The sequence below is a fragment of the Equus quagga genome, chromosome 2 (assembly GCF_021613505.1).
Source record: "Equus quagga isolate Etosha38 chromosome 2, UCLA_HA_Equagga_1.0, whole genome shotgun sequence".
Taxonomy (NCBI): Eukaryota; Metazoa; Chordata; class Mammalia; order Perissodactyla; family Equidae; genus Equus; species Equus quagga.
The window spans coordinates 12,977,071-13,001,726 of NC_060268.1; the positions used below are offsets into that span (position 1 = coordinate 12,977,071).

Sequence of the window (24,656 nt, forward strand, 5' to 3'; positions counted from 1 at the left end):
TTTGAGAGAGTCCTTGTCGGATTCATCTTTGTACCTCCAATGCCGATCAGAGTGTCTGCCATATAGTAGGTACAATTAATTTGTATGGCTGTCATTCATGAGAATGGTCATGGAGGCTAGCTATATTTACTCATTAAGAAAACTTGGAGCATTTTGAATTTGCTATTCCAGAAGAGGATAAACAGACATGCTTCATTATTTGAAATGAACTGTTTATAGCATTCGTACTATGTGTTACAATTTCCCCTCAAGAGCAGAAACTTGTTTCTTTTTTTTCCATTTTACAAATCCGTTCACCTTAGGCAAGTAAGTTCAGCTCAACGAGCATATACTGAGCAATTACCCTGTGCCAGGAACTATGCTAAGCTTTAAGCACACAAACATGGTATGTATAAACGCTCGTAGTTCAATGGGGAGACAGATTCATAGTCAAATGTATTTCATTATCACTGTGATAAGTACAATGGTGGAAGTATATACAAGTTGCGGCAGTAGTTGAGAGCAGATTTTTGAGTTGGAGTTTAGGAGGAATAGGAGTTTCCCAAGCTGACAAGAGGCAGGAGCATAAATAAAAACATGGAGACAAAAAATAGTAAAGCTTTGAAGAAAAGCAGTTTCAAGAGCATTAAGACCAGATGGTTTGTGGCAGAAAATGAGGCTGGAAATTTAGGCAAAGGCCAGATCATGAGAAGAGCCTTAGACACCATTCTAAGGGACCTGGATTTGTCCATCAGGTGATGAGGAGCCAAAGAAGGCAAATAATATTTATTTTTCCTTTTCTGCATTAGGAAGAATTTGTACTACCATACACTGAGAAAGCATCTGTTGAGCACATATAATATCTCAGGCATTTTGTCGAGAACTGGATTATTCACAGAGTTGTGCCTTTAAAGCTCTTCATAAAGGACATTTTTGTTCATAAGGTAGATAGCCTAGATTTCATTTATAGATTCTATCCTCCCAATTGATTCTCAGCAGAAGCTTGCAGGACAGTATTTCCAACTCTGTTGCTAATGCCAAGACCGGCACTTTGAATCATTTCTGCCAAGCAGCAGATTTTCAGCAACCCACTTCATAAACTGTAATTACTCTTGTATAAAGGGCAAATTATTTCCTTTATTCCCTTTCTAAATTTCATAGCCTTCATCATATTTTTGTTCTACATCACTATCTATATATTTCCATTTAAAGTTAGCCCAAGGAAATCCACATCTTTTCAGCCCACAAACTCTTCTACTAGAAATAACTAGGAGAGGGGCCAGCCCAGTGGCATAGTGGTTAAGTTCACGTGCTATGCTTTGGTGGCCCAGTGTTCGCAGGTTCACATCCTGGGTGCGGACCTACACACGACTCATCAAGCCATGCTGCGGCAGCATCCCATATATAAAGCAGAGGAAGACTGGCACAGATCTTAGCTCAGGGACCATCTTGCACAAGCAAAAAGAGGAAGATGGGCAACAAATGTTAGCTCAGGGCCAATCTTCTTCACTAAAAAATAAAAAGTAAAATAAAATAAACAGGAGAAAACAAGAAAAATTTCCAAAATGAAGGTAGTAAGTGTCAGGAAGGAGTAAAAAATGTCCCTGGAAAGAAGAAATTGTGCACAAAAGAGTTAAATTCCAAGTATTATCTAAGTAAGCAATACTAAGATATAAGTGGAAGTCTGGATATCAAAACACAGAATTACATAATTTATATACAAATCAAATGGCCATCAATTAATTCTATATTAAGGGTTCAATTCTATATTAGAGGTTCAAGTAAAACTTGAAATTTCAAAATCAGTGATGGCAAAGAAAGGAATGAGCAGTGCCTTATTAAAGATGGTACTCTTGTAATATACAGAGAATGTTCCCAAATATTTTTCATACCAGTGTCCTGAGTATTTGAAAAAAAAAACTTCACATCTAGATGAAAATAAATGATCTGGAACTGGTTGCTACTTTGTTACCAAACAAAAACTTCTAGTTACTCCATTACAATTATTCTCCTCTAACAAGAGAACCAAAGGCAAAGAAAACAGGCTAACATTGCAAAGAATCATGAATTTAGGTTAGCTACGGGGATGAGTGGCTTGAATGAGAAGGTTACTCAATTTGGGATTAGATATTGTGAAATCTTTTTCTGGATGCCTCTAGTCATTGGCTGGATTATAAACTGTATATCTTGCTGCATAACAAAGGAAAAGACAAAATGTCTCAAAATCCTGTCAAGCCTGGAGATCTTTGGAAACCAAAGCCTAATTAAGAGGCTCCCTAGGGACAGGTCAAAGGAGTTCCTTTATCCCCACTGCCCTTATCCCAGTTCCTTGATACCCTATTCCTCCCTTTTCACTCAGCCTACTCAAAAACTGAAGAATACACATTGTGCAAGTTTCCACCTTTGCTTCCTCTACTGTAAATGCATTAGACTATTAGAATTAAGAATTTTAAATCCCTCATCCCTTATCTCTGAACTGATAATGCTTATTTTTTGTGTTTTTGAATAGAGCTTAACACTAAAAATTCTTCTAAAACTTGTTTTTTTCAATTGGACAAAATTGTTTTTAATCTTAAGACCCTATAAGATTACAAAGTCCTTCAAATATCTTTTAATAAAGCTGTCTGATAAATAATACTTTGTCAAATTCCAATTCGGATTTATGTCTTCCTTATAATTCCAAAGACTGTGTTGCTTGCAGTTACCTACTTGGGTTAAATTCCTGTTGGAATCATATTGACAGTGTTTCACTTCCTTGAAACAGTTTTAGAGTGAGCGTCTCTACCGTATCACCCAGAGAATAGCAACTGATGCACGTTGTAAAACTGGACATCATTTTGTAGACTTTAAGTAATTAACGTCATTTCCTTGATAGTAAATAAGGCATAATAGAGCATTTTATTGTTCCCCTGTCTCTCGCATGAAAAATTAGTGACGTTAATTTGTGTAAGTTTGAAACAACCTTGCAGCGATGAAAACGTTCTATCCGAAGAGTTTTTCCACGTTTAAAAACACGCGTGGGTACCGCTGCATCCCTGACCAGCAATCTCTCTCCAGACCACCCCACAGCACCATGTTAAAATTTCAACTTTTAATTTGGGGCTAAAACTCTAGCATTTAGGTCTAAGTTTCCTCTTACCAACACTCCTAAGCAACATGTAAGAATCAAGCTACGCTTCACAATGGTAAACCTCAGCCGACCACGACTCCAAACACCGCTCCAAATACTACATCCAGCCTACCCGCTCCCACTCCTCCGCGTTAACACTATCGCTGCACCTGATTGGTGTACGTGCTGTCAGTCACAGAGAGAGGGTGGGTGTTCAACGCTCCGCTCTAAACGAGACGCTGTGGTTTTACGTCATCGTCGAGCGACGAAAGCAGGAGAGGGAGTGGGTGGGGCTGGGAGCACACCTCGGTGGTGGCGGGGCGGCCTGCTAAGGTGTCATGGCTGCGGCCGCTGAGATTAGTTCCCCGAGCATCGGTGACAGGAGCCTGGAGCGGAGCTGCAGCCCCAGCCTCTCCCAAGAGGTGCTCTGCGAAGTCTTTCGCTCCCTGCATACCCTGGCTGGACAAGTGAGTGGCGGCCTGTGGGAGTCGGGGTACGGGAACTGTGCGGCCCCTCCCCCCTTTTTTCGCCCCGCGGAGGCCTGCCGGGCGTGGGACCCGCCGAGGGGCCGAGGGCTGAGGCCGGAGGAGGAGCCCCGGCCCGGCAGCCGCGGTCAGAGTGAGGATGGCCGCGCGAGCTTAGTTCAGGACCCGCGACAGACTAGATCCCCTTGCAATTCTTCTCCCCAAGAGTGAGTGAGGATAGTCTAAGTGACATCCCGGCCTCAAGAGGAACAGGCTTGGAGAGGATGAATGCGGAACAGCTGCTCTGAGGGCTTGGGAGGCGCCTGGCGCTCAGGACCCCCTTTCCTCCAGTTCCTTCATTACAGAAAGGGATAGGTTAGTGCGGCCTGAGATTTCTGGAAAAGCCCTCTCTCCGCCTTTTTTGGGTGGTTTGCTCTTTTTAGTCACTTGGTTTATTTCTTTTTTCCTTCTGGCCATTGTGTGCAACTCTTACCCTTTCAAACAGAGAGGAAAATAAAAGGAATTAATCTAAAATACTTATAGCGTGAAGTTGGATGATTTATCCGTGGTTGATACTGTTTGTATCAGAACTGTTGTTTAGCTAATTGTTTACCTATTAACTAGTTTAACTGGCTGGTAAGTAGCTTTTGCAGAAGTGTCATAATCAAGTTGGGTTTAAATAAAGGTGCTCCTTACACTCTATTCCAATCAAGTCACTATATCGTTTCATGACGTACAATGCAAAACAAATTTTAAATGAGAAACAACCTACAAATAAGTTTGTCTGCCTTTAAAGGATTTATTTTCTCTTCTATCTTAGACGGAATATTTTCTAGCTGTAAAAGTTTGTAATGGGTCTGGTGGTAGACACAGCAGGCATTTGTGTCAAAGATAATGCTAACTTCCTTTATGAAAATAGTGCGTTTGTCTGATTTGAGAAAGTTATTTTTAAAAACCTTGAGTGGATGGAGAATCAATTTTTTAAAAGGTTATTTCAATATTTTTTAAAATCCTAACATGTTTGTCGTGACTTACAAAGAGCATTACTCTAAGTTAAACGTTGTTTGGTATATGGAACGACTAATAAAATCTGATAAAAATTGTAACTTTTAAACCCAGTTTGCCAAAGACTTACTGAAAAAAATTTTTACAGACTTGAGGACATTAATGTTTAAGTCTTAAGACCCAAGACCTGTAAATGGTTTAAAAGTTTGAGAACTTTTTATGGCGTGGAGATTGGAACTTTAAGATTTATTTATATTCTAATGTCAAGATAAAAAGAAGTCTGTGCTCATCTCTAATTTACAGAAGTCTTCTTTCAGTGATGAGATATTCTAAAAATAACATTAAGAAATAATTTAAACATTTCGTTTGAAATATTTTGCATACTGAATTTTTAAAACATTTAAAAATTTTGAACATTCAGATATTCTGTAGATACAAGTAGAGATCTGATTAAAATTTGTCACCTGCCAAAAATGGTTAGAGTAAATATTTGGCAAGTGTATGTGAAACGGTGAGGGGACCATCTATGCGAGTGTCAAAAAATAAGATTGTCTCCTCAATTAAATGTTAACCCTTTTGATGATACTCTTTATATATTGAGATTTATTGTTTACAGACTGAAAGCCAGAGTGCTAATAAAATTCCCCCTGGAGGAAATCACTATTTCCCTTTGCAAAGAGTTCAAAGGGTTTTTTAAAAAAAATATGTTGTAATATGCCTAAGTTCATTCAGTATATTATCATTGTATTATTAGCTCTCTCAATAGGGAACATAAAGTTGAATATTAAAAAGTATTTTCTGTTCCAGTTTTCAAATTTACTGATTCTGACCTTATTGCTTGCCTCTGGATGGCCCATTTTACCAAGCTGAAGAATTACTTATTGTTAGCTTGGGTTTTCATATTAATTTAATAATGTTTTTACTGAAAATGCATATTTAAATAGTCCATATTAATAGCAGACTAATACACTTTTGGGTGAGTAGTTTACAGTTTCAAGTTCTATAGGGTAAAATGCATAGAATTCGTATTACTTGTAGAGAATTTGTTGAATAAATAGTTGGATGCATTGAGATTGTTTTAATTTGTGACCTTATTATGTGGTTTTCTTAAAAGACGAAGTATCTAATTGCACTTGAAAGCTTACATAATTCTGAATTGAAATGAGAAAATGATCCTAACATTAAGATTTATTTTCTGTAAGTTACTGTTTTCTCTAGAAAATTCGATGCTTTGCTTTGGTTGAGGATTTGCTTGCATTATCCCCAAACTGTATTTATAAATTTGTTATAATCGACTATAGATCTCTTTGAGGACTGTAAAACTATAGTAATACTTTACTTCCCTACATAAGTTGTTGTCTAACAAAATCTTTATAGCCATTAAATAATTTAAAATAAGATTAATGTGGTGATCTTAATGTAAAACTTTATGTAAATTAATATAAACTAATCTTTGCCAGTGCAGCCTACGCAAAACTTCCTATTTCTTTATGCTGTTCTAATGTGGACTTTAAATGTTTCTGGTCTCGTGTGTGAAGGGTAGTAAATTTCTGTCATGTAGTATTCATTCAATATAGTACATTTTTGGGGGCAACTTTGGATCCTTTGGTTCTTTGTTCAGTGATTCTTTTTGTTTTATTATAATCATAACTCCCAAGATCTGTATTTGAACTCATGTAACTCTTGTCTTTATTTTGTAGAAAATATGACTAATTTTTAATAAATGATTTCTGAAAAACTAGTTGGTTCTACTATGCAGTATATCCTTATAGTATGCTATAAACACATGTCCTAGAAAAGTTTATGGTAGTTCACTTTTATTTGCTCAAAAGACTAAATATGGAGGTTTCCCTCTAAAATTTTCACTGATTTTGATAATGATTTTATATTCAGGTTCTTGGTCGTTTTCTGTATATAATTTTATTCTAATAGGTCACACATAGCATAGCCAACTTACAAGAAGTTTTCGTATGGTGTGCCCACATTCTTTACTAGAAAATGCTATTTAGTAAAAGATCTGGCCATTCCATTTAGGCTCTGGCCATTCATTTCACTATGTGGAAAAGTATATGTTTTTCAATTTAAGATTTCCGCAGCTAAATAATAGTTTAATTTTCATTTGAAGTAAATAAACATGTTGCCATGTATCCCTAGACTTTATAAAATGTATGAATAATCTTGATTTTTAAATTATTTTAAAAATTGGTTAAAGTTGAAAACAGTAAAAACGTGATTCAGAAAGCACCAAAGTAATCATAGATTTCAGTTATGTTTTATGAACATATTTAACACAAAGAAATGTGTATATCAGAACTTTTGTAAATGTGCCTGCCCACTCTTTAATGCTCTGAGCTAGAAGTAGTAGGATTCTAAATAAAGCAAACCTATTTTGGCCTCCATTCAAAGGTTTTTAGATATTGAAGTATCAAAACAGCCTCGTCTTTTCATCTTCTGTGGATGGTTTCACCTCTAACATGGTCCCATTAGACAGACCCAAGAAGAGAATTAGAATGAGATGTCATTCTGGTTTTTTTATGAAAATTATACCTTTCTTGGCCTTTTTAATGCTAACTAGGTAGAGCATTTTAATGTATCATTAAAAACTTGCTAACTTTGAGGTAAATAGGCATGTTATCTGTAGAAATCTTATTTTTGAGACAATCCCGTATGTACAGTTTAATCATGTAGTTTTTGTGATGTTGCTGGTTTGCCCCTTTGAAGCTTAACCTGAGAGATGATGTGGTGAAAATTACAATCGATTGGAACAAGCTCCAGAGCCTCTCGGCATTCCAGCCCACTTTGCTCTTTAGTGCACTTGAACAACACGTTTTATATTTACAGGTAAATTTCTTGTTAAAAATGTTAACTCAATATTGAGAATAGAAATTAATTGTAGTTAAATTATAAGCTGAAGTATTTGTCAGTTCTATCTTAACACTGTATTAATAGCGTTATTAATAAAAGGTTACTTCAGCCAGATTGGATCCAAATCTGTTAATTTACATAGTGATCAGGACACTTACAGGAATATAGCCCAATAGGCCAATGTGGGTATGAGGATTGAATGAATGCAATTCTATTCAATTCTAGACTTGCACTGAGAATTCAATACAGTTGCATCTATGGTGGGTTATAATTAAGCAATAAGACACGGCAGGTGTGTGTCATGCTATGATAATGATTCCATGCCTTGGGTGAGTTTGGAGGCTCATGGAGTGCTTTCAGTGGTTCAAGAAGTGGCATTATCCCAGCATGACACATCCTGGAGTGTCTATTGCAATTAAACAGTTTCAGCATAGTTTTTAAAAAGAAAGTAATTTCTGTGACATTAATGTCTCATTTTAGTAAGTAGCCAGTCACTATTTTATCTTTTCTTTTTCCTGACAGTTTGAAATAATTTATCCTTTATATTAGGAGTCAGCATCAAATCATTATTTGTAATAGTATTGCTACATCTTTTAATATTTCAGTTCAGTAACTAAACAGTATTATGACCTTGCTGGTTTTCAGTTGAACATCTCTGCAATTATCATTGATGTGAGTTTGCAGTAAATCTCTAATCAAAGTATAAAATATGAAGTGTCAAAAAGGGAAGCGGAAGAACTGTTTGGATTGGTCAGTTTACTGCTGTTAAGTTGCTATAAGGTTTCAGAAGAGTATTTGGTATAGCAAACAATGGAAGCAAAATTGTAGGTATGAAAAAATAATTGGAACATTGACAAGTGTTGGTGTGTTTTGATTAATGGAATAGACGTTCATTTTCAGCCCTCTGTTCAATGACTTTATGGGAAATTTTAACTCTCTGTTTCATGTTAAAAGTAATAGTTAACCCTAATTTTAAAGGGCAGAAGCAGTGAGCTATAGAACTCAATTGAGGCCTAATTGTGGGGGGTGAAATAGGAGTCTATTTCACATTATACAACAGGATTGTTTTTTCCCCTCTAGTATAGTGATAGGCGTCTCTCTCTCTCCAGCTATAGATTTTAGTAGGGTTTTTTTCTTCTTGTTCATTTTCTTTCTAAAAATTTAATTTCATGACCCAAGAAGATATCTTGCCATGTCAGGAACAGCCGGAGTGTTCACTCAGCATAACACCTACATATTTCATGTCTGTGCTCTCTCATTCACTTTGGCCAACTGCAGTTTCAAGTGGAGAATCTCCAGTGATCTAGTGATAATGCAGGGCTTTGCCGGGTGAGAGCGCTGGCTCTCGTGTTAAGGAGGAAAAATACTAAGCCTTAGTGTTCTGAGGAGGCATTTGAATGACATGGTAATTAAGTGGCATTGGTGCCAGAGGCTGAGGCTTTGATTTGGCACAAAATAAAAGATGAGTGACAGAATGATTCTCTCAAAGAAAATTTTAAATTTCCTCAGGTTTTCTTTCTTTTTCTTTTCAACAGATTTATAGCAAATGATAATGGTCACAAAAGCAGAGAATAGCAAACACATGTGGTCACATCTATGTATCCTGATAGCCAACTTTTTATATTTAGTTAATTGATATTAAATATTGCATTTACTTAGCAGAAATTTATATAAATATGTTGTGTCATTAATTTTGATCAGTTTGAACCCCAGCAGATGAAATTGTGTTCTTCTCAGACTTTTTTAGCAAAACTTCAGCCTCTGATTAAGGAGGATAATACAACCGTTGTTGAAGAGATAGGAAAAACAGAAACAGGGAACAGGAGTGAAGTAAATGCCAAATTTCCCACTGTCGAGCTACAGGAGGAAGAAACGCACAAAGATGGTGACTTAGCAGAGGTGAAGAAGACACAGATCCATTTTGATCCGGAAGTAGTTCAAATAAAGGCTGGAAAAGCAGAAGTAAGAGGGCTTTTGGGGGGGGGGGGGAGTATTATTTTTTAAATCTTGTGTTTGAATTGTTAAAATATGCATACTTATTGTTTCTAGATTGACAGACGAATATCTGCATTTATTGAAAGAAAGCAAGCTGAAATCAATGAAAACAACGTCAGGGAATTTTGCAATGTTATTGATTGTAATCAAGGTAACTACATGGAAGAAGTTAATTTTCATAGGATTTTAAGCACAGTTTTTACAGTTGCTCTGATCTTTCATTTGTTTTTAAAAATGAATAACATTAAGAACACAATTTATTTCACAGGTTTATTTAGAAACTAAGGCAGCAGAATTTCCTTCTGTTTAGTAACAGGCTATATTGCTAAAACGGTTTTCAGTTTGCTTATGCAAAAATCAAAGAAATGGTGACAAAAAGACTAATGTTTACTACAGGTGCAAAGATTGTTTTAAAGTTCCTTTAGGAAATGAAGATTAAGTGTGGGTGGCAGGGCTGCTTGGTCTCACTAGTAAGAAGGAACTAAGCTATATAAAGCCTGTAAATATACTTAGGGACTTATGATGTTAATACATAAAGTGAACTTAGTAAAGTTAATACTCCTCAAGAGGGAGCAGTTTTCTCACTACTCCTGAGCTATTTGAAATGTTTTCTGTCACGATAAAACCAATTTGTCCTAAAGACTATGGTGTCTTATGCTGTTTTCCTTTCTCTCATGGTGCATATATATACTGTTTTTCATCTGATTCTCCTTTTCCTCTCCGCTTGATGCCATAGTATATTTACAGATCTGCAGGTATGCTGCAGAATACAAAATATTGCAAGGCACTGGCATAGATCGTACTCAGGCATCATAGTAATAATCAGAACAAGTAGTTCTTAGAAAAAATTATGGAGAAGAGTTCCTAATTGGAATGAACATTTTTCTTGTTGCCTCTAATGTCTCTGGGCTAATTATTATGAACACAGAATTGTCAGATGAATCTAGAATTAACTCATCACATTGGTACACTGATTCTCTTAATAATGAAATAATAAAGGTTCAAGTTGGGTCCTAAATTCAGCCTTTTGTTCTAGTAACATACATGCCTATCTCTAGATTTAATATATTTTCCTGTTAGCTTTTCAGAACAGGTGCAACAGTGGCAAAATCTCAGGTACTACAGGCCAACTGCAAGCAACCCATGAGAAAAGAGTTTGTTGAGAGAGCAAGCACATGTGTCACTAATGTTATTCCTCTGTTCTCCCTGCTAACTCTATTATTATAAACCACCAGGGGATAGAAATTGACAAGAATTGAAATGCTCAGCGGGATTCCTTGGCCCATTCAATCCCTTGCTGGCTCAAAACAGAGCTAGCAAGAATTGCTGTGGAGAGTGACTAGCACTCATACATTCACTGTCTTCACACCATGCTGAATTTCTCACTGATGGGCCCGTTAATCTATATATTTGCAATATAGCTCTGGAATGGATGATAGGTTATTCTTTTAACCCTCAGCCCCATGAAATGGTGGAAAAAGGATGGAGAAGTGATGGCCCTTTAAACATATTTTGAAGTGCCTCAAAAAAAGAAAAAAATGGCTCTGCTTGGTATCTTTATATGAAACATAAATGAATTGGTAATTTTATTCATACAGTTTGATTTATCAGCAGAACTATTAAGGAAACTTAGACTGAAAAAATACAAAAGTATTGTAATGTGTTAGTATGTTCCTTTTAATACGTCTCAATTTGACCTAAATATAAACAATGGATTTTTTTAAAACTCAAATTCCATAGGGAAAAAAAGAATTTTCTTTCAGTATCTCTTTTATCATCCATTTTTTATTATATAATAATCAAGGAGAATTTTTCAGGAAATTTACTGAGACGTGGGGTTTTACTTAATGTCATTTTAGGTATTATTTTATAATATTTGAAATGTTTATATATTATGTTAACATTGTTCCAGTTTTCCCCCTTGGTGTGTAATCTGTTTATTTGTTGATATCTAATTTGAAAGAAACTGTGCTTTTCAGCTTAGAAAAAACTGGAACAAAATTTTTACAATGTATCTTTCCTAAAATTGCCTTTTTTGAAAGGGACAGTCTGGAAAGAGAGGTGGCTTTTGTGATTAGGGATTTTTAAATAAGCATTGGAAATCTAGGTAAAGTGGCAAATGTGTTATACTTGAGATTTCAAGGTCTTTTTTGTGTGGAGTTCTGAAATAAAAATATGTCAAATGTATATTAATCCTTTTTATTAGATGTTTACTAATTTGATCAGTAATTTCAAAAATGCTGTATTTTTTTAAAAGATATTTCAGTAAAAATAATGAGTTCTGTTTATTTCTAGGATGAAATAAATAATGTCTCTTTGGCTTAGAATTAAAATGCTCTCTATAGTATATAAGTTATTTTCTCTAAAGGCTTACGTGGTTTTCAGGGATATTGGTATTAAATTATGCCACTGAATGTTGAGGGCTCTTCTATATACAAATCTGAAAATTAGATAAGATTAGATATTTTAAATTTTAGAGGGTCAAGATCATTAAATTTTATCTTGTATGTGCTGATAATTTAGTTATTATTATTATGAGTGATATGTTAATATGAATTATTGGAAGTTTATCAAAATCTCATACATTTGAAGTTAAGAATATTTAAACTTGTACTCATCTAAATTCTCCTTAGAAAATAGTTGTGCAAGAACCGATGCCGTTTTTACCCCTTACCCCGGATTTAAAAGTCATGTAAAAGGTAAGCGTCCGCTCCATAATATCTTCATCACCGATAGAAGCTTATTCTAGATTATAAGCAAAATGGATAGAAATCATTTTCCTGTCTAAATTTTATTTTAAAACAAAATGAAAAATCTTGCCTTTCTCTAAAGAATATAAAGTAGTGTTAGGGAGAGAGACTTTCTGATCTTTGAAACGTAAATTTAATAGACTCAAAAGTTTCTTATCTTAGTTTCTAGAGTTGTGAATACGTATGGACCACAGACTAGACCTGAAGGAATTCAAGGGTCAGGTCATAAACCCAACAGCATGCTTCGAGATTGTGGTAATCAGGCCGTAGAAGAGAGACTACAGAATATTGAGGCTCACTTGCGATTGCAGACAGGTAAGCAGAGTGCTGGGCAGTTCTCCGTAATGTGCCTTTGCAGGTGGTTCAAGAAATTTCACTTCATTTAGTCACCAAATTTTCACTGAGCACCTGTCACATACAAAACATTGTTTCAGTTTGTACAAAAATGAGTAAAGCTTAACCATGACCGTCTCTAGTTCTTATCACCCACTCTACTAGGCACAAAGTATTTATAAATCTGATCCTAGTCCTCAAGGATCTCTCAGTGAGGATAAGCATATAAATAAATAAATGCCATACGGGCAGTGAACTAACATTTAATGAATAATACTAAGGGCCAGTTACTCTGAAAGTATTACTGCATATGTCAGCTCACTTAATATTTAACAGTACCCTTGTGAGGTGTTGGTGCTGTTATCATCGTCAGATAAAGAAACTGAAGTTTAGAGAGCCCAGGTACCATGTCCACGGTAGTAAGTGACAACTCGAAATCAAGCCTAGATCTTAGCTGGCTGCAAAGCCTGAATCTCCCTCCCCGTTTCATCACCAGATCCTGTTGATTCTGTCTCCTCAGTATCTCTCAAGTCTACCCTCACGGCTGCTGCTCTAGTTGGAGTCACTGTGTTCTCGGCCTTGGCCTGATGGAAGAAAGATAGTAACTGGGCACTTTACCGCTAGACTTCCTCCTCAGGACACTTCTCTACCTTGTGGAAAAATTCCTTTTCTGAAGCTCAAATCTGATCTTGCTGCTCCCCAGCTAAAAAGTTTTTAATGGTTTTCTGTTCTTATACGCATCCCAAACTTAGTACTTATTCATTCCTTTCACAAATAGGTATTAAGTTCCTACTATAAGCCAGGTACTGTCCTAGGCTCTGAGAATACCTGTGAACAGAAATTCTAGTACATATGTTATATGCTACACTAGAAGAAAAAGGCCACAGATAAAAGCAGCTTGACCAAGAGGAGGGAAAGGAGATTGCAATGGGAGGGGTTTGTAATTTTAAATAGCATGATCTGCATCTGTAGTTCCAGTCACATCTCTGCGCATCCCAACTCCCACTCATTTTGCTGTAGGGCCTTTACCCAGGCTTTTTCTTCTGCCTTTGCTTTTCCCTCCTGATCCCAGACTGGTGTGGATTCCCCTTTTACATAGTCTCAGTAGCACCTGGTACTCCCTGCTCTCCTCTACAGCATGATCACAGTTCTGTTTGTTTAATATTTGTCTCCCCAGCTAGATAGTAAGGTCTATGAGAGCAAACTGTTCTGTTCATTACCTCATCTCGAGTGGAGTGCCTGGCACAAAACAGGTATTCACGTGTTTATTGAAGGAACGATTGCTCATTGCACCTTTTCAGATATGTGCAAAGTACAGTAGGGACACAAAGTTAGTGTTCAGCTCTCTTAGGGGAGGTCAAGGGATGGTATCCTGCTGAAGTGACCTTTGAGCCCTGGAAGGGTTAGTAGGAAGTTTTCAGTAGGCAGGAGCCAAGCATTCCAAAAAAAGGGAACAGCATCTGCAAAAGGCACAGAGGTACAAAATATGGTTCAGGGAATTTCTGAGTCCAGTCTAGCTGGAATATTTGCTAGATAGAGGTAGAAGAAATGAGAATGAGTAAATCTTTGAGGGTAATAAGAGATTAGGATTAAAGATCCCCTTCCCCAGAACTAGATGAATTAAAATACAACTGTATAAAAGGATTACCTGGTTTATTAAGTCTAATAGTATCAAGTAGTTATTTTTGAAAAATATCTGTTGAATGCATGCTCTACACCAAGTGCTGTTTTAGAGGGATACGGAGATGATGTAGTCACACTCCCGACCTTCTAGGACTCGATCATCTGTTAAGGAGAGAGATTAGTAGTGAAGTGGAATGGAATGGGGCTCTGAAGGAAGGGTATCGTGGAGACACAGGGTGCCTCCATGTGAAGGGACTCAGGCAGCGCTTCAATGACCCACTGAAGCTTGAACTGGCTCTGAAAAGGTTGCAGAGGTGAGGCAGAGGACAGTGTAGGTAAAGGGAGTGGCAAGAGCAAAACAGATGAATCGGGTATTCATTTTACCGTATTTGAGAGCAAGAACAACCAGGATCCTGGGATAAAAAACGTTCTTAAAAGAAAAACAAACATATTTCTAGAGTTTTTATATTTAGCAAGTTGATAGGAATTTTTGATAGGAAATTTTGCCCATATTCTTTAGTTGCATAGTGATTGTCTAAGCATGTATTCCTTCTGTCAGTAAATATTAAGCACCTCTGTAGTCTGTGAACTGATGCTTCCTAGATTTGTGCAGGTCACAAGCTCCACAGCCACACCCAATGAAACATGTAAAGTTCTGCCCTGTTGGAGTTTACGTTAGAGGGGAGAAATAGGGAATAAATAAACAGAATATACAGAGTGTCAGGTGTTAGTAATAGTTTAGAGAAAAATAAAGAGGAAAGTGAGTGCCCACTAGGGGAAGGTGGTAGCACTGTTATCTTTTAAAGCATGGTCAGAGAAGACCTTACTGATCAGGTAACTTTTGAGCCAAACCTGAAATTGGCAAGAGCAAGCTTTGTGAATATGGAGGTAGGTGGAACCCCAAGTGCTAAAGCTCTGAGCTACTTGGCATCGTTGAATAACAGAACAGAGGAATCAAGTAACTGGAATGAGATGAGTGTGGGGAGAATGTTCAAATTGTGCAGGCCTTGTAGACTATTGTAAAGGCTGTGGTTTCTAATCTGAGTGGGATACGAAGGCGTTGGATGGTTCTGAACAGAGAAGTGACACTATCTGACTTACATTTTAAAAGGATCCCTGGCTGCTGTGTTGACAGTAGACTCTCGGGGAGCAAGGGAGAAATAAGGAGAACATTTTGGAGGTTGTAATAATCCAGGGAGAGATGATGGTGGCTTGGACCAGAATGGTCACATTGGAGGTGGTGAGAAATGAAAGGATTCGGGGTATAAGCATAACCTTGAAATTTGTGTAACCTTAATTTACCATCGCCCCCCAGAAAGTTTGTTAGTTAGGAATTATGGTAATCCTGGGTGTGGACATGGCACCGCATGGCAAGCCATGCTGTGGTAGGCATCCCACGTATAAAGTAGAGGAAGATGGCACGGATGTTAGCTCAGGGCCAGCTTTCCTCAGCAAAAAGAGGAAAATTGGCAGCAGATGTTAGCTCAGGGCTAATCTTCCTCAAAAAAAAATAATTATGGTACAGTTCTTCTTTAACATTCTTCTAGGTTAAAGGAGAAAATATGGCATGTAGGAGGAAATATAAATTGAAGAAAATTATATGACAGATTGCAACCACTGAGTTGAATTGTCATTTGTCACTATGTATTTTTCCCCTCCCAAGTAACTATCAAAGTCCATCAGAAATACAAATCGTTCTGCCTAGGAACTATACAATATCTTGAAAAATGAATTTAACATAAAACAAGACTCCTAGCAATAGAAGAATTATAAGTGGGGCTTGAGGAGAGGTGTAGTGTAATAATATATCCTGTCGTGAGTAACAGGAAAGTGTGAGCTCAAGACTTCATTCTCTTTTACTCCTGTTCATTTTTTGAGTTTAAATATTTCCATTCCTTTGTGTAAGCGTCTTTGTATGGTATTTTAAGAATAAAAATTGTAAGAAGGAAGAATTCTTCAGTAGTGTCTCAGAATGTTTTTTAATCTATTTAGGTGGTCCGGTGCCCAGAGACATTTATCAAAGAATTAAAAAACTTGAGGATAAAATCCTTGAACTGGAAGGCATCTCTCCTGAATATTTTCAGTCCATAGTAAGTATAAGTATCTTTAAAAACTAAATAAATGTTATTTGATTTTGGGATTCTTCTTCATATAACAATTCACTCATTGATCTGCTATATGTGAAACACTGTTTCAATAATTCAGGGGCCAGCCCAGTGGCGCAGCGGTCAAGTTCGCACGTTCCGCTTCTCTGTGGCCCAGGGTTTGCTGGTTCAGATCCCGGGTGTGGACATAACACCACTTGGCACGCCATGCTGTGGTAGGCGTCCCACATAGAAAGTAGAGGAAGATGGGCATGGATGTTAGCTCAGGGCCAGGCTTCCTCAGCAAAAAGAGGAGGATTGGCAGCAGTTAGCTCAGGGCTAATCTTCCCCAAAAAAAAAAAAGAATAATTCAGAAATGAATGAACATTGTCCTGTGTAAGGGATTACCTAGTTCTTTAGAAACTGTGATTCTGAATATTGTATTATAGACTCATAATTTTTCAAAAAGGGCTACTTTTATTGTACATTATGCAAATTCCCAAACTTAAGCCATTTTCACGGCATAATAAATCAGCCTGGATAGGGGTCAGTCCTGTCACTCTGAACTTGCTATCTTGTAAAACGAAGGCTTCCTCCGGACCCTTGCCCCGTCAGCTGTCCCCTCTGTCTCTCCAGCCCCTCCCTCTCCACAGACGCCTTCCCTCAGCTCGTACAGGCTACCATTTCTCCCCCATCTCAACACACACCTCAATCTGCCACCCTACCGTTTTCTTTACCTTAACCACCAGACTTTGAAAGACTAGTCTATATTGTCTAATTCCTCAACTCTAGCATTTATTTAGTCCTTCATTCATTCTCACCCTTTTCCCAAGGACATTAAGAAACAGTGTTGTGCTGATAAGTGTCTTCTTTGCCACATCAGCATGTTTCAGACAAGCGATCCTGAGCTCAGTGTGTTATTTTCCTTCTGGGGTGATTGTATAACACCTGTCTTTTCTGAGGTTTGGTTTTATTTTTTAAGCAGTGTTATATTAGAAGAATTAAAATAATGTAAAAGTGAACAGAATTCTTAAATTTACTAAATTTTTCATGAAAATTTTACAAAAGCTCCTATTTCTGAAAATTATGTAAAAGAGCTCACACTAGCGTGGATCATTTTAAGTCACTGGTGAAAAATAAGAAGATCAAAGATCAAAATTTTTGAGGAAGAGTGTTAGTGATTTACTTCCCTCAAATGTAAAATGAGGTTTATTAAAGTACTGAGAGCTGAAATAAAGATGAAATGAGGTCATATCTGTCAAGCGGCACACTTGCCCAGCACATGGCGAAACCTCAATAAATGTTAGCGTTTATTTAGTTTCGGAAACCATCTCTGAAGTGGCTGTATAAACGTGGATAAGTCACACAATTCCTCTGGCGTTCAGTTGTCTCATTTTAGAAGATTTGTTGGTTGTACTACATAATTACAAAGGTCTTTCCTCTTTTAGGATTATCTGAATGTGTCCTCCTGGAAAACTTCATAAAGATTTTATGCCTTTTCCTACAACAATCTACCCTAAGTAGTTTCCCATTCAAGCTGCCTTCGTAATCAAGCTGGCCTTAACGTAATCGCTAGGCTGGTTCTTTTTCTAGTCGAATTTCATACCTTGTTAATATAATTCTTGTTAACAATAAAACTGATCTTACAAGAGAGTATTGTACTCTTAGATGCCTCCAGTGACACCTTGCCCCATCATTTATCTCTTTTCTCTGATTTATAAAAGCTTAACATATACCTGTTACTAAATTTGGTTAACAAAAGAACAAGCCCTTGAAATCATAATCTTGTTTTGGGGGACCTATTATGTACAGGATAGAATGTTTGGAGTGTTTGGTTAAGGAGGTAGAAGTAGTCCGATTGTGGAGGTAAATTGCTATACTCTGAAGTTTTAAGTATTTAAAGTTTAAATGCTGTTGAAAGCATTTGAGCAGGGAAGTGACTTGTGCAAGTGATACTTAGAAGATTTATCTAATGCTGTTCTGGGAGATAAATGAAAAAGGAGAGACTAAGAACAAGAAGACAGTATTATACTAACTGAGATGTGAGGTGAGATCCTGAACTAAGGACGTGAGAGTGAGAACAGAAAAGATGAGTGCAAGAGTCAGTAGGAAAGAAAAGTTGACGAATACTGATAATTGATTGGATATGGAAAAAGAGACATAGAACAAGGGTGAGTCCAGTTTCTGGTTGGAAAAATAATACCATCATTGATAGAAATAAGAAAATCTGGACGGGGAAGTATTTTGAGGGGAAATGTGAATTTGAAGTCATAGCAGCATATGCAGATAGAAATATCAGATAAGCTTTTCAAGATGTAAGACTTACGCTTGAGACGGTTGGGAGAGTCTGTGTAGAGGTGATAGTTAAAACAGAGTGGGTAAGAACGCTGGGACTGTCAGAGGCCTGATGGCTGATGCCTCGTACCTGCCTAACCGCAGGGGCAGGAAGTATTATAAATGTAAACAGAGGATTGGCCTAAATGTATGAGGTTGCCATACCTGTGGTAAAACTAGTGCTTTTAAAAAATATTTCCAAATCTGTTAATATGTATTCGATTAGAAGGATCACTTCTGAATCAGTATTAGAAATGACATATCCAAATTAATAGTGAGCTACAAGGAAGCACAAAACATGAAAAGGCTTAAACATTCAGATTGTCCTCAAGGCCTATGAATATATGTGTCACAGGCCCAAAGAGAAAGAAGATTTCCTACTCACCCTTCCACAATGGAATGACTGTGCCACCTCTAGGAGCCGCAGTCCTTGCTTGGAATAGAGCCAGCTCAAGATTGTCTTTGCACATAAGAGGAATTGAACACAGACCCTGTTCTCGTGCTGGGAATACACGTGTGGCAATTGCGTAATTTTACATACCCTTCAAAAATGCACAGAAAAGACTATATAGATAGCACAGTCTTCTAGCTTCGAAAGTTAGAAAGTAAGGGAAAGTTAAGCCCATTAAATTTCTTAGAATTGAACTTTTGTTAGAAGTTGAACTCTGAAAAGATTTTAATTGAAATGTGTTTAATCCAGATTCACAAATGGATGAATTCTAAACACAGGGAAGCCTCTTACAGTGAGTAGAGAGTGATGATCATGGGTAACATTGAAGCACAGCGTATGAAAAGGGAAACATTAACCAAGAAAAGATATAAATTGTATTCGGTTCATAAAACAAAACTAGATTATGTAAAATTCTTTTCATTTATGAAGCAGACATAAAACTCCAAAAAAAGTTAATGTATATAAAGCAGGAATCACAACAAAGATTAGTATTTGTTACACCTTCTAATGTAATAGTTCTAAAGATCTTTGCCCTTCACATTCAACATGGAAAGATTTGAATGTGGTAACATTCTAAAACTTTTCAGGGCATCGCTTAACAGACCATTTAAGAGATACAATCCTTGTGAGTATTTCCAAAGAATTACTTGCTCATTTTAAATTACAGCCCTTAAAAACAGTAAGTATAACATGCTTCACAAGTATATTTCCACAGCACTTGTTCATTTTATAGCACTTACCGCTTATGATTATCTATTTTTCACAGTATATTTTGAACCTCTGAAGGGCAAGAACTGTGTCTTGTTCATCTTTGAACACATAGAATGGAGTTCATTGACTAAACCTGTGAATGAATGGATAGGACCTGGCTGATAGTTAGTTACTGGACTTTTGAAGGTGTGTTAACTTTCTTCCAAAGCACTGACTGGGTGGAATCTTAACTCGAGTCTGTAATGGTAACTCGTGGTTCTAAAGGGTAATATCGGGAGAGGGGAGTGCTGAAGGCCAAGTCAACCTCATATGCACGGGCCGGGGATGTGTGAAACGAGTGGGGGCCCTGAAAGGTGAACAGCTGGATCCAGCTGGAAAATTAAATTGCAAACACCTTCTGGAGGGCCCTGAAGGTCACACTAAGCAGTTTGCAATTCCAGTGTCCATTGGACACCGTTAAGTTTTTGAGGAAGAAAAACTTGTAATTTAGGTTCCTGTCTGGTGGCATTATGAAGTCTAAGTTGGAGAGAAATTGGAGTCAGGCAAGTAGTTCAGGAAATGTATCACTGTTCACACCAGGAAGAAATGAGGTCCGAATCAGGGCCGTGGGACTGGAAGAGAAGAAAGATTTAAGATGCTGCCCCTGTAGAATCCGTGGCCCTTTACTGCTGATGACACATGAGGAAGGGGGTTGTCATGGAAGAGGCCTCCTTACCACTGAGTTTCCTTAGAGCACGGGTCCCCTGGGCGTGTGTGTGTGTGAGATCACCTTTTCACTGGGACACCGACATTATAATGTAGCTATAAATGACCTGCTCAGGTAAAATAACAGGAAAGAAGAGAATTTCGGATGATCTCTGTCCAGCTGTTTATTTGGTGTGCTGTGCTCTCAAGTATTTTCTCTCAGGTACCAAAACTTGTTAAAAAATTTCCACCTTTTACGCTGAGATTTTAGACCTACAAAAAGTAAATTTTAGGGCCCAGCCCTGTGGCCAAGTGGGTAAAGTTCTACATGGTCCGCTTTGATGCCCCGGGTTCACAGGTTCGGATCCCAGGTGTGGATCTACTCCACTTACCAGCTATGCTCTGGTGATGTCCCACATACAAAAAACACAAAATAGAGGAGGATTGGCACAGATGTTAGCTCAGGGCTAATCTTCCTCAAGCAAAAAGAAAAGAGTAGCATTGACAGTGGATGTTAGCTCAGGGCAAATCTTCCTTGGCAAAAAAAAAAAAGGTAAATTTTAAAACTAGTCCTGGGGCCAGCCCGGTGGCGCAGCAGTTAAGTGTGCACGTTCTGCTTTGGAGGCCCGGGGTTCGCCAGTTCGGATCCGGGGTGCAGACGTGGCACCGCTTGGCAAGCCATGCTGTGGCAGGTGTCCCACATATAATGTAGAGGAAGATGGGCACGGATGTTAGCTCAGGGCCAGTCTTCCTCAGCAAAGAGAGGCAGATTGGTAGCAGATGTTAGCTCAGGGCTAATCTTCCTCAAAAACAATAATAAAGCTAGTCCAGTGTATCCACAACAGATGTGTTTCTAAGTGTTCTACTTGTCAAAGTATTCTGCTCAGACCTAAAATAAACCCCTAGAGGCAACATTTTACTGCTTTTAAGTCATCCGATCACTAATGTCATTCTTTTCTCTTTCTGATACTTCTTTCTTTGGTTTCATGATACAGTAATAATCTGATTGCTCAATATCATGGCAACTATCAATATGTTATAGATTAAACTGTTAGGAAACATGAGCTGTGTCAGAAGCCACTTCTTGGGAAAGGGGGAGACTGAGCAGTGAGCAGATTAAACATTAAGCCCTTCCCTGCCCAGAGGCCTCACACAAACTGTGCAGCTCAGTTTGGCAAAGGAAGGATCATGTTTAAATAAGCACTTTTTCCCCATGTTTAATAATTCCAACACTTAATGATTTCCCACTTATTATAACTGCTGATAAGAGGCATACCTTGATATTCTTTGAAAAGCTTTTGAAACAGAGGAAAATGTGAATAATACCTTCTCTTTGAAATCTCAGTGGTCAGAAATGTTCAGGAGAAAACTTTGCCACCTACACTGACAGTTTCTTTGTCAAATGTACTAATATGCTAATTTGCCATTCAAAAGCTTGTGGTTCTGTGAGAGTAAGAACAAAATCTAGAAAGAATTCATTAGGTCAAAGTTTAAAGGGCTCAGCAGCCTGTTGGTGAGAATGTTGTTAGCTTCAAGTGATAGAAATGTAAACTCAAACTGGCTTAAACAGTATGGAAATTATAAAACAGGAAGTTCAACGATAATGCAGTCTGCAGGGTTGATTATGGGCTAAATGATGATTCTCACAGACTTGGGCTCTCTCCCCTCTCAGCTCTGCATGGTGTTGGCTTTTTCCCCAGGCAGGTGGCAGGATGGCCACAGCACTCCCAGGGGTCGTGTCCAGAGACAGCAGTGTCCAGAGGAACTGCCTCCTTTGAGGGCTTTCTCTTAGAAGTGAGGAAGTTTTTTCCAGAGGCTCGCCCCATCATCCCCAGCAGACTTCCCCTTACTCATTGGCCAGAATTGGGCCCATGGCCATTCCAGTGACTGGCGAGACCAGTGGGGTGGGGTCAGTATTCCCCTGAGTACCCTAGAGGAGCGGTGGATAGCTGCTCACACAGACAACGAGTGTTCGGTACAGTCAGTCAGTGGGGGTGAGGGGTTGTGTATGTTTTCACCCTCAGCCTGGTATTCTAAGTTCTGTTTTCCTCTGTCTGTTGCTGCTTCACTTGTTCAGTATCCTGGGATAGAAAGGTTATAAAAAGGACGCGAAATAGAAAATCCCCAGAGCACCTCTTTCCACAATCACTCAGCCTCTTTAGAAGCTGAGAGTTAGTGGGCCAGTGTGTATAGCCAGGGGCGAGCATGTTGCCGCAATGTCACTGCTGTGTACTTTTAATATCACCCGTGGAGGGTAACGTCCAAAGCACGGGCAGGCAGAGGAGTTGCAGAGCGTGCTTGGTGAGTTTGTGGCTTCTGTTTCTGCCGGGGTCTCCACAGTTTAGTCAGTTTTCTAGAAAGGAAAATAGCTATTTAGATTTTTTAAGCATTTGATTACTTACTAGTTTTTTTCTTTTAATCTAGAATTTTTCTGGAAAAAGAAGAAAAGTTCAACCACCTCAAGTAAGTTATTGCATTTTCATTTTGGCTTCTGAAATAGTTTAGTTTTTCACGTTTCTTATTAATAAAAGTTTCTGCTATGTTTGCTTTTAGGTCATACCCTGGATTTAGGACTGAAAAAAAGCGCAGCATAAATTAATGTACTTGAATTAAACAAATAGTTTTATTTCAAGGGCATGGAATGACTCACATGGGCCAAATAAATATAAAAGTCTTTATCCAGCTGTTAACTGTAGAAGAATGTATCATTACAAAATGCTAAAAAATAATAAATGCTCGAGGAATTCAAATCTTCCCTCTTCCCCCTTTGCAGACACCACTAACTAGCAGCATCTAAATCAAAAAAGGGTGTTTGGCAGAGGCTGACTTCAGCCCACCCCTGTCCACAGTACTACTGTGTTAATTATTGAATGTTAATTAGTAAGGTTTTGCCAGCCTTTAATGGTGGTAATGTAAATTTAAAGTTGGGGAAAGCTTTAAAAAAATTGTGTTTAGGGGCTGGCCCCGTGGCCGAGTGGTTAAGTTTGCACGTTCAGCTAGGTGGCCCAGTGTTTCGTTGGTTGGAATCCTGGGCGCGGACATGGCACTGCTCATCAAGCCACGCTGAGGCAGCGTCCCACATGCCACAACTAGAAGGACCCACAATGAAGAATATACAACTGTGTACCGCGGGGCTTTGGGGAGAAAAAGGAAAAAATAAAATCTTTAAAAAAAAAAATTGTGTTTATATTTTAAGGGTAGCATATTACTTATTTTTTTATTGTAAAATTTTAAGTAAATTTTTGAGAGTGTCCATTTTTTCCAGGAGAGGTAGTTGATTGCAGTTGATCCATCCAGAAAGAATTTCCAGGTATTTTAAGCAGTTAAGCTAATCCTAAAGTTTAATTTTTTTGCTATTGATTATGAGGATAGTCAGCTGAAAAAAAAAGTTACAGTCCATTCAAAGTATGTAAGGTCCAGGAGAGCTCAGTCATTAAGAAAGAGAAAGAAAATAAGAAATATTTAAGCCTTGTTATTTTATGCCTTTAAATTTATGATATAGTCAACATATGTAGTTCCATTTAAAAATTATTCTCGTGAGGAAAAAAAGATATTTACCGCGCTTTTGGATATTTAAAATTTTTGTAGTTCATTTAGCACTTTATCTGCATTAAGAAACTTCGGAGTCTTATTCAGCAATTTGTGTTCCTATTGTTTACAGCAGAACTACTCACTGGCTGAGCTCGATGAGAAAATCAGTGCCCTCAAGCAAGCCCTGCTCCGAAAATCAAGAGAAGCCGAACCCACCGTGGCTCACCACCTCCCGTGAAAACGCCTCGCGTCCTTGCCGGTCACCTTGTTACACACGTGCGTGTAACTTACCCTGCACTTAACTAAACGGACACGTGTCTATCTATGTAGACTTCCCTCTGAAGTCAGGGCGTATTTTCATGTGAGTGCAGCTTGCAGCAAATACTCTTCAAATATTCCAATGAATTTTGAAATAGTTAATGCATTGAAAATAGCATTGTCGAAATTATTCCCTTCTGTTTTAAAGGAGGTATTTTAGAAATTGAAAAACTTAATTTGAAAGTACATCTTTTTGTGTGTGTGTGTGTGTACCACAGAAAGGAAGATTTATTTTGAATAGTGATATTTTAAAGGACTTTATATTTGTAACATTGATGTTAACTAGTTTAGATTAGTACTTTGTACATAATAGGCATTCAACAGAAATGTATTGACTGAAACGAATTTTAAATGAATGCATACACTTTTTATTTTTCAAATGTCAGTTTTCATGTAAATAAATAGTAGATCCCACCTGTA

The 24,656-nt window shown here is 37.8% G+C and overlaps 1 protein-coding gene across 6 annotated transcripts; it reads left to right on the forward strand.

Annotated features, from left to right (window-relative positions):
* The first annotated feature begins 3,388 nt into the window (after positions 1-3,388).
* MBIP (MAP3K12 binding inhibitory protein 1) lies at positions 3,389-24,656 on the forward strand. Of its 6 annotated transcripts, XM_046654576.1 has the most exons (10): positions 3,389-3,555; positions 7,279-7,398; positions 9,160-9,384; positions 9,472-9,568; positions 12,051-12,116; positions 12,330-12,482; positions 16,116-16,213; positions 22,812-22,850; positions 22,941-22,987; positions 24,049-24,160. In XM_046654576.1, exons 1-9 carry the CDS (start codon positions 3,427-3,429, stop codon positions 22,956-22,958), a joined length of 945 nt encoding a protein of 314 aa, XP_046510532.1. In that variant the 5' UTR covers positions 3,389-3,426; the 3' UTR covers positions 22,959-22,987; positions 24,049-24,160. The 6 variants fall into 6 exon arrangements, with proteins under 6 accessions (XP_046510532.1, XP_046510530.1, XP_046510531.1 ...); XM_046654574.1 differs by lacking the exon at positions 22,941-22,987 and having other exon boundaries at positions 24,049-24,656; XM_046654575.1 differs by lacking the exon at positions 22,941-22,987 and having other exon boundaries at positions 24,052-24,656.